The sequence below is a fragment of the Zea mays genome, chromosome 10 (assembly GCF_902167145.1).
Source record: "Zea mays cultivar B73 chromosome 10, Zm-B73-REFERENCE-NAM-5.0, whole genome shotgun sequence".
Lineage (NCBI taxonomy): Eukaryota > Viridiplantae > Streptophyta > Magnoliopsida > Poales > Poaceae > Zea > Zea mays.
The window spans coordinates 125,837,245-125,846,876 of record NC_050105.1 but is presented as its reverse complement, the minus strand read 5'-3'; the positions used below and the strand labels follow the sequence as shown (position 1 = coordinate 125,846,876).

The window sequence follows — 9,632 nt, the reverse complement described above, 5'->3', positions numbered from 1 at the left end:
GATCACTTGCTCATGTCATGATCGTACGTACCGTTTGACCACGACGTCACAGCTCCAGCGCCAGAGATGCACACGTGTTTACCGGTTCCCTGCCAGGCAGGACACAGATTCGCGTCAGGAACCAAGCAGACACATCCCGTTGGATTCTTCCCGGCGGCCGGTGGTAGGCGGGCAGCCGGGCACACACCACATGCGCAATGCGTCCGGTTGCGGTGGTCAGGCGGGCCTCTACAACAGTGCAACGGGTCACGAGAAGCATGTGCTTGGCCGCAGAGACCGACGTCTTCCTTCACTATGGCCTGGCCTACTGTGGATATGTTTGGTTTGCTGTTTAATTTGGTATAGTTTGTTACGTCTAAGATTAGACAAGTTTAACCAAGTTAGACATGTGTTTGATTTGAAGCCGTAAAATTTTTCTCCTACTACGTAGATCCCACTTGTCAACAACTGATAAAAATGTGACAAGATTTCTTTAGGCGTGACAAACTGTGGCACATAATTTAAGCGCTTAATCTTAGACACCTTAGTCAAGTGTGACATAAAATTGTGTGGTAATTTTTGGCACCATAGGTATAGAACCAAACAGCCTGTAGCCCATATATGCGCTGTGTCGACAGGGACGGACCCAGTAGGCGGTCCATATGTGTCACGATACTCCTTAAGATCATATAAGATTAGTTAATATAATGATGTAAGTATTATCTTTTTAACTTATCTGTCAAGATTAAAGTTTTTTATCTCTATTTTTTGTTTATTTTTTAATATTTTTTTGGCACACTCTAACCATAGCAGTTGGAGCCACAGGACGACCATTCTGTTCCCGTGTTCCGGACGCGAACGCGAACGCATGCACTGGCACGGGCACGGCGGCGGCGCGAGCGTGATGTGGAAAACGGGCGAAACGCGGCCCAGCTCGATCTGCGGCGCGCGGGCGGACTGGTAATCCATCCACCGTTTCACTCTCTCTTCCTTCTCCTCTGGATAAAGATCCAGATATTAGTTTACTACTACTGCTACTCCGTACGTCAAGAGAATTTACCCAAATACTCCGATCTATAAAAAAAGTCTATATATAGATTATAGAGAGGCAAACAAACCTCGCCCACTCCAACACGTGACACCCCGCGCGCGCGCCTCCGCCGCACGCCCCCACTCTCTCACCGCCACCGCCGAGATGGCCGCCTGCTCCCACCTCGCCGCCGCGGGTGGCTCTTCCCCTGCCGCCGCCGCAGTGGTTCGTTCCCCGGCGCATTCCTCAGCCGCCGCCGCCTTCGCGCGCCTCCGGTCGACGCTGCGTACGAATCGCATTCCTTAGCCGGTTCCATTCCACCTCATTCGCCCCCTTGCTAGCCTGATTCGCCGCATTGTTGACTCGGACCGCTCGCATCTGCTCCCCGCCCGCAGGTTTCTCGAGCGCCGGCCTGTCGGTTAAGGGAAGCAGGGCGACTTTCCCGTGGGTCGCCGCCGCGGGGCCGGCCGCGGCGGCGCCGGTGGCCGACCTGGACGGCCGCCCAGCCACGGAGAAGCAGCCCATCATTGTCATCGATAACTACGACAGCTTCACCTACAACCTCTGCCAGGTAGTACACGACGTTCTATGTTGTTACGAGGCGTGTTCCCTTCCGAATTGTTTGATTATATGTCATCTGTGTCACTGTGTGTGCGGTGTGAGTGTCCTTGGGAGTGGAGAACTGGCGACGTGTGCTGCGGGTTCATACTCGCGGTTATGCCTCTGGCTGCAGTTGTAGCGGATTGTTTTTGGACGCATTTCTGGGTAATTGTTAGAACATTTTCCCACTGAGTTGAGTAGTGTTTGTTTATTACAAGATGAATTGTCATGCCTAGGTGGAATAGCTTCTTTTATGTTTGCTCACGACGTTGGTTCAAGAATATATTTGTAAGATGAATTGATAGTCGCAGGTGGAATAGTTTCTTTCACCTTTGCTCACGATGCTGGTTCTAGAATAACATGTATATATGTAATTTTTTGTCTCATGTTTTGAGTAATTCTGTTTGTTCCTGATAATGTTCTGATTTTTTGTTGTCGCTTTGCAATTGCAATATGCCAACTCTTTTTTTTCAACTGTGCCTGTACTGAGATCAACTGGTCGAATCTTAGAAACCGTGTACGTGGAACTTGTCCACGTTTTGCAAACGTCCGTTCCGTGTCGGGGACACGGGAACAATCTCATCCCGATTAACGTTCGTTCCGTGTCGGGGAAGCGGGAACAATCTCATCCCGATTCCCCGTAGTGTTAAAATCTTTCTTTTAAGTACTGTACCACGTACCACGTTCCGTTCTTGGACCCCATCGAGCTGGGACCCTGGTTATTAAGGATCAAATATATGATCACAAGGATGCTAGTAATGTATTCCATGATGCTGTTATCCATTATGAACCTTTTTAGGGAAATTGTATCTGCTATAAGTAGGCATCCATTCTCTTTGTAAAGTGTAAACAAGGCTGCATTAGAAACCTTTCTGTAGGCACAGCTCTACTTTATATCTGCATTGTTTGAATTGCACTTTTATGTCGATACTTCAACGGTAAAACCAGAATCATAAGTGCATTCTTTACTCTTGGAGATGTGTGGATCACGTGTTCCTTTTTTCACAGAATGCTTATACCATTCCTTTATTGCAAATTTTGGACATAAAACGTGAATGCTAGATTTGTTTGGTAGCTATCGACTTATTAGATTCTGTGCCCATTTCTGTCGAGTAACTTCAAGCCTTTGCTACCTTTCTTTTGTTCAACCAAGAGTAGCTTTGCACTGGAACTTAGTTACATGTATTTTTCAGGGATTATATATCAAAAGGGTTAGGATCTAGGTTGCCAATGGAGTGTCTCCTAGTTCCTGATCAGGGTTAGGCATATGCATAGGTGGCAATTAGGCACTAATTGGGAGGCTGACCGCTGACGACCAGCGCTTAGTCAGGTTAGTTGGCCTTATAAAACCATGGTTAATATTGATATTGACATATTCTTTTGCAATAAAGCTATAAAAGCTATGCTGTTTTTTTTTTTTTGTTTTGGTGCACAAGTATGCATTGAATATTAGAATGTCATTTTGTTGGAAGTAAAAAGCTTGGAAATGGCGCTTCAGCGTCTCTTGGGTCTTCAGCAACGGTGCCCATTAATTGAAAAAATATATGTAATAACTGAAATGACAACATTGTTGAGAAATATGTATGCAGAGGTCAGTGACACATTTTTAAGCAATTGATTTGTGCCAACCATTTGTTCAGAAGTGTGTTTTGTGACAAATCAGTAACTATTGAATCCTCTGTAAATTTTCCTTACTATTTTGTCAAGTAACTTACCACTTACCAGGGTACGTGATGTGACATGGTTTGGTTTGGAATGTTGACTTTGCTAATACTGACAAGTTCACTTGACATATCTAATTTGGCTTTGCAATGCTGCAATGTTTGTACGAGGTAGGATGACATACTGCTTTCTGAGAGTAGACCTTTCTATTAATGGCGATTAGGCCAACTAACGTGCAGTTCTATTGTACCTCATAGGTGTCATCTGTTTATCCTTTTTTTTGAAACTCAATTTCATATTACACTTTATTCATTTATTGAAACATAGTATAGAGGAAAAGGAAAACAAAAGAAGCATATGCTATGAGCAAAACATGTCTTTGCTGACATTTTATCTTTAATGATGAAGTATATGGGGGAGCTTGGATTGAACTTCGAAGTATACCGCAATGATGAACTGACCATAGAAGATGTAAAGAGGTATATTTAGTTCTCTGAGAACATTTTCAATTTTGTTATAGCTGCTTTGTATTATTCATCAATAGAAAAAAGAAAAAGATATATTGTTATACTTTGTCTCAACTCTCAACTAATCTCAATTTGACGAGAACCCTTTTCATTTATTATAGGAAGAACCCAAGAGGAATACTTATTTCTCCAGGGCCTGGTAAGTTTATCTTATTGAATATCACAAGTGTTGAAGCTTCTTAGTGTGATAAAATATTTTCATATTTGTTCTTTAGGTGAACCACAAGATTCAGGGATATCATTGCAGACTGTTCTTGAATTAGGCCCAACCATCCCAATTTTCGGAGTTTGCATGGGCCTGCAGTGCATTGGGGAGGCATTTGGAGGTAGCATTTATCTTTATACCAGGTCAGTAGTTTTTTAATGACCTCTGCTTTTGTTTCTCAAACATTTGTGACATGAATGTACAGGAAAGATTATCCGTGCTCCTTCTGGAGTGATGCATGGGAAAAGCTCTCCAGTTTATTACGACGAGGAATTAGGAAAGGCATTATTCAATGGCTTGCCAAAGTATGCTTTAATCTTTTTAAAAGAGTTTTGCCCTGCTTTTAAGAAAGCAAATATTCAGTATGGTTTAATTTCTGAATCATCTTAATGTTATTTTTTTTGTTATTGTTCGCTATTCATGCCGATTTGCATCACTTGTTATACTGTTCATGACTACAGATTTGCATAATTTACTAGTTTTCATGGAATGCCTTTTATATATAGCAACATGACATGCAACTCAGTTTCTGTGTTCTTACTTGAGTTATTGATGAAGGAGATAAGTAATACATACCATTTCACTATAGTGTTATAAAACCTCTTGTCGGAATTCAGTGCCAGTTACTTAATTCAGTTTATGGTAATCCCAAGTAAGCCTTCTGAGCCGACACCACCGTTTACTTCCATGGACAGCCCTTTTACAGCGGCGAGGTACCACAGCTTAGTCATTGAGAAAGAAACCTTCCCACATGATGCTTTGGAGGCTACCGCATGGACTGAAGATGGACTCATCATGGCTGCTCGCCACAAGAAGTACAAACACATCCAGGTACTCATGTTTGTCAACGTTTTGTTCCACCATTGGTTGCCTACGCCTGCCGAAGATGTTCTCGTTGGAATTATATTATAGTGACCACTAACATTAACTGTTATCAGGGTGTCCAGTTCCATCCGGAGAGCATCATCACCCCTGAAGGCAAGAAAATCATCCTCAACTTTGTCAGATTCATTGAGGAGCTGGAGAAGCAGCGTTCCTAATCTAGGGGAGGTATATGCGAATGCGACGGGTGGTTTCATAGATCAGGCGGAAGCAGAGACATAAGCCACTGCGAAGTTCCGGCACTGGCAGTGGAAGTTTAGCTAGGAATCAACGTTTCCCTCTCATAATTCGTTGTGCTCGTGGTAACATAATCTGTGTGGACCGAATGTCGAATAAAGTCCAGGCGTCCAGCTGATAAAATAAGCACCGGTGTTGGTTCCTCTAGGTGGATATATATATCCGGTAATTTTCGGCAAGGGGAGGCCTCGGCACATTTTTGTCTGAGTTCCGGCGGTAGCAAGACCGGCCGTAATAGCGTTAGACCTTGTTCGACATAAGTTTATGTCGGATTACACTCGGAATTGTTCCAGCTAAGGGCCCGTTCGGTTGTACCGGAATGAGCCAGGATTCATTCCAGCTCATCAAAATCTATATAAATTAGAGAAATAATCCGGCTAGGAATTAATCCGGGGCTCCAATCCGGAACAACCGAACAGGGCCTAAGAGCATCTCCAGGAGACTCTTTATTTTTGGCTCTCTATTTGACTCTCTATTTATCTTTTCATAAAGATTACATTATATATGTAGCATCTCACTTCAACAGACTATCTATCTATTTTGCTAGTCAGGTGGCTAACCAAATTTGGCTAGTGAGAGAGCTGATTTGGAGAGTCAGATAGATTGGCGAGTCAGATAACTAGTCTGTTGGAAAGTTATTTTGCTGTTGAGTAGCCAAAATTTAGCTCGACGAGTCACTTAACTAGTCTTTTGGAGATGCTCTAATCAAAATTTATATAAATAAGAGAAGCAATCTTGTTAGAAATCATTCCGACACATCAATTCATGGCAACCGAACGCCACCTTAGGCGTTTCTATGTTGGTGCTGCATTCCGTTGGTGCCGCAGGAATGCATATTTGCTGTTGCTGGTCAAAGTACTCGGCTTCATAAAATAAAATGGGCTGTTCGGTTGCATCTACAGCAGTTTAACTAAAAACACTGTTTTACGCTGTTCCGTGTTGTAGATTGTACTATTGACATAACGAAGATTGAATATAAATGTGTAGATAAATAAGCTACTGGAAATAGTCTTAAACTTACGTGCATGTCGTGTGCATTTCGTTTGGTTGTTTGACAACGGTTTGTTTGAGCATGCCCCGTAGGATGGAAAAAAAACTCGGTATGTCTCACCAGAAATGAGTTTTTTTTATTTTCCACGGACCTACGTAATTCAATATTAAATGACGTTAGTGTATTTAAGAGATAACTAAAGGCTTAATAAGAAAATTTAGGACTGCTAAAATACTTATATATAATAAGTATATTGATAATTTTTATTTTGTGTATTTTATCTCATAGACATATTCTCCTACACATAACCAAACACCGTATCTACTGAGCAAGAATGGGCAGACACGAACAATTAAACAAACCGATCTTGTACAAGTTGGCAGAGCCCATGCAATACAAGTTGGCAGAGCCCATGCAAGCGGGGCTAGGTGATCTGTTTGACTATGGCCCTGTTTGGATCCAAGGGCTAGAGCTAGTTTGGGCTAGTTTGTGCCAAACTAGCCTAAAAGTAGCCAAACAGGAGGCCTAGAGCCAGTTTTTTGCAACTAGCTCACCCCAAAAAACTCTCCCCACTAAGAGGTGATTATTGAGGCTAGTTTGTTGGAAGGCCCACCGAAGAAACGCCGCCGTCCTCGAACCGAAAAAACGCCGCCGTCCTCGAGCAGGTCAGCCGTCGCCTCCCTCCGTTCCCTCAGCATCCTCCTCCCTCTTTTCTTGATCCATGGAAAGGTAGAAGCCGACGCGGCGCCATTTGGCATCGCTGCTGTCGGGGACCATAATTAGGGGTACCCTAAAGACTCCTAATTCTCAGCTGGTAACCCCCATCAGCATAAAGTTGCAAAGGCCTGATGGGTGCGATTAAGTCAGGGATCAGTCCTGTCGGGGACCATAATTAGGGGTACCCTCAAGACGCCTAATTCTCAGCTGGTAACCCCCATCAGCATAAAGCTGCAGAGGCCTGATGGGTGCGATTAAGTCAGGGATCAGTCCATACGAGCGACTCGATCACGCCTCGCCCGAGCCTAGCCTCGGACAAGGGCAGCCGACCCCGAGGGATTTCCGTCTCGCCCGAGACCCCCCTCCAACGGCGGACACGTCTCCGGCTCGCCCGAGGCCTTGCCTTCGCTAAGAAGCAACCCTGACTAAATCGCCGCGCCGACCGACCGAGTCGCAGGAGCATTTAACGCAAAGGTGGCCTGACACCTTTATCCTGACGCGCGCCCCCCGGCAGAGCCGAAGTGACCGCCGTCACTTCGCCGCTCCACTGACCGGTCTGACAGAAGGACAGCGCCGCCTGCGCCACTCCGACTGCAGTGCCACTTGACAGAGTGAGACTGACAGGCAGTCAGGCCCTGCCAAAGGCACCATAGGAAACTCCGCTCCGCCCGACCCAGGGCTCGGACTCGGGCTAAGCCCCGGAAGACGGCGAACTCCGCTCCGCCCGACCCAGGGCTCGGACTCGGGCTAAGCCCCGGAAGACGGCGAACTCCGCTCCGCCCGACCCAGGGCTCGGACTCGGGCTAAGCCCCGGAAGACGGCGAACTCCGCTCCGCCCGACCCAGGGCTCGGACTCGGGCTAGGCCCCGGAAGACGGCGAACTCCGCTCCGCCCGACCCAGGGCTCGGACTCGGGCTAGGCCCCGGAAGACGGCGAACTCCGCTCCGCCCGACCCAGGGCTCGGACTCGGGCTCAACCCCAGAAGACGACGAACTCTGCTTCGCCCGACCCCAGGGCTCGGACTCCGCCCTGGCCTCTGCCGAACGACCTCCGCCTCGCCCGACCCAGGGGCTCGGCCTCGGCCTCGGCCATGGAAGACAGACTCGACCTCGGCTTCGGAGGAGCCTCCACGTCGCCCGACCTAGGGCGCAGGCCAGCCACGTCAACAGGAAGCGCCATCATCACCCTACCCCGAGCCGACTTGGGCCGCAGAGAACAAGACCGGTGTCCCATCTGGCTAGCTCCTCCAGATAGGCAATGATGGCGCCCCGCAAGCCCTGTGACGACGGCGACTCTCAGCTCTCTTACGGAAGCAGGAGGACGTCAGCAAGGACTCAACCGCTTCGACAGCTGTCCCTCCGCCAGGCTCCGTTGCTCCTCCGACAGCCACGACATCACACCAGCTGGGTGCCAAGATCTCTCCGACTGCCACATTGGCATGTACTTAGGGCGCTAGCTCTCCCCCGCTAGACACGTAGCACTCTGCTACACCCCCATTGTACACCTGGATCCTCTCCTTACGCCTATAAAAGGAAGGACCAGGGCCCTCTTAGAGAGGGTTGGCCGCGCGGGGACGAGGACGAGACAGGCGCTCTCTTGGGGCCGCTCGCTTCCCTCACCCGCGTGGACGCTTGTAACCCCCTACTGCAAGCGCACCCGACCTGGGCGCGGGACGAACACGAAGGCCACGGGATTTCCACCTCTCTCACGCCCGTCTCCAGCCACCTCGCTTCCCCCCTTCGCGCTCGCCCACGCGCTCGACCCATCTGGGCTGGGGCACGCGGCACATTCACTCGTCGGCTTAGGGACCCCCCGGTCTCGAAACGCCGACAGTTGGCGCGCCAGGTAGGGGCCTGCTGCGTGTTGACGAACAGCTTCCCGTCAAGCTCCAGATGGGCAGTCTCCAGCAACCTCTCCGGCCCGGGACGGTGCTCCGTTTCGGGAGTCTTGAGTTCATGTCCTTCGACGGCAGCTACGACATGATACTCCTTCCACCGCCGCGCGACAACGACAATGGCGGCCGACAACCCACTCGCCGGCGGCGGAATCGACGACATCTTCCCCGCATGGTGGAAGAACAACATTCGAGCTTGCCCCGTCCTCTCCCCCGCCAATGGAGGAGGAGGCGGGGCAACCAAGGCCAAGCGGGAGGCCGCGCTTCGTCGGCTGTCGAGCGAATCGACGTCCCCAGCGCCCCAAAGGGGGGCGCGTCGGGCGTCGACCTCGCGTTTGAGACGAAGGCGGGCGCCGTCCCCCCGCGACACGCCAATCCCGAGCAAGTGGACGACGCCAGCGCGCTCGCGGAGAGCTTGCAGGACGTCGCCCTCGTACCTGAGACGACAGTGCAATCAGTCCCCGACGTGACTATGTCGCTCCTCGTCGACCAAAAGGTACCGACTAATTCCCATCCTACGTCATTTCGACTCAGCCTCAACCCGCCTAGCGACCTTGCTTTGGCGGGCGCTCTCGTTGAGGCGAGTGCAACCCCTCTGGGGTTTCGCACGCGGTCGTCTTGGGACCGGTTGATGGACGTCTCGACCTACGGGCCCTCTGGGTCCGAGGAAGATGATGATCCCAGCATCTGTTGGGATTTCTCTGGATTTGGCAACCCCAGTGCCATGCGGGACTTTATGACCGCATGTGACTACTGCCTCTCCGACTGTTTCGACGGTAGCCGCAGCCTCGACGACGAGGACTGCGGCCCAAGCCGCGAATGTTTCCACGTCGAGCTAGGGGATCCCTCCGAAGGCAACCATCTCGGCATGCCGGAGGACGGTGATCTCCCTAGGCCGGTGCCTCGCG

General features: G+C 49.3%; 1 protein-coding gene across 1 annotated transcript; it reads left to right on the top strand.

Annotated features, from left to right (window-relative positions):
* The first annotated feature begins 833 nt into the window (after positions 1 to 833).
* On the top strand, positions 834 to 5,595 carry LOC118473590 (anthranilate synthase beta subunit 1, chloroplastic). Its single transcript, XM_035963489.1, has 8 exons — positions 834 to 1,295; positions 1,405 to 1,580; positions 3,680 to 3,750; positions 3,900 to 3,937; positions 4,014 to 4,124; positions 4,209 to 4,308; positions 4,699 to 4,834; positions 4,942 to 5,595. Exons 1-8 carry the CDS (start codon positions 1,175 to 1,177, stop codon positions 5,041 to 5,043), a joined length of 855 nt encoding a protein of 284 aa, XP_035819382.1. The 5' UTR covers positions 834 to 1,174; the 3' UTR covers positions 5,044 to 5,595.
* Positions 5,596 to 9,632: the final 4,037 nt, after the last annotated feature.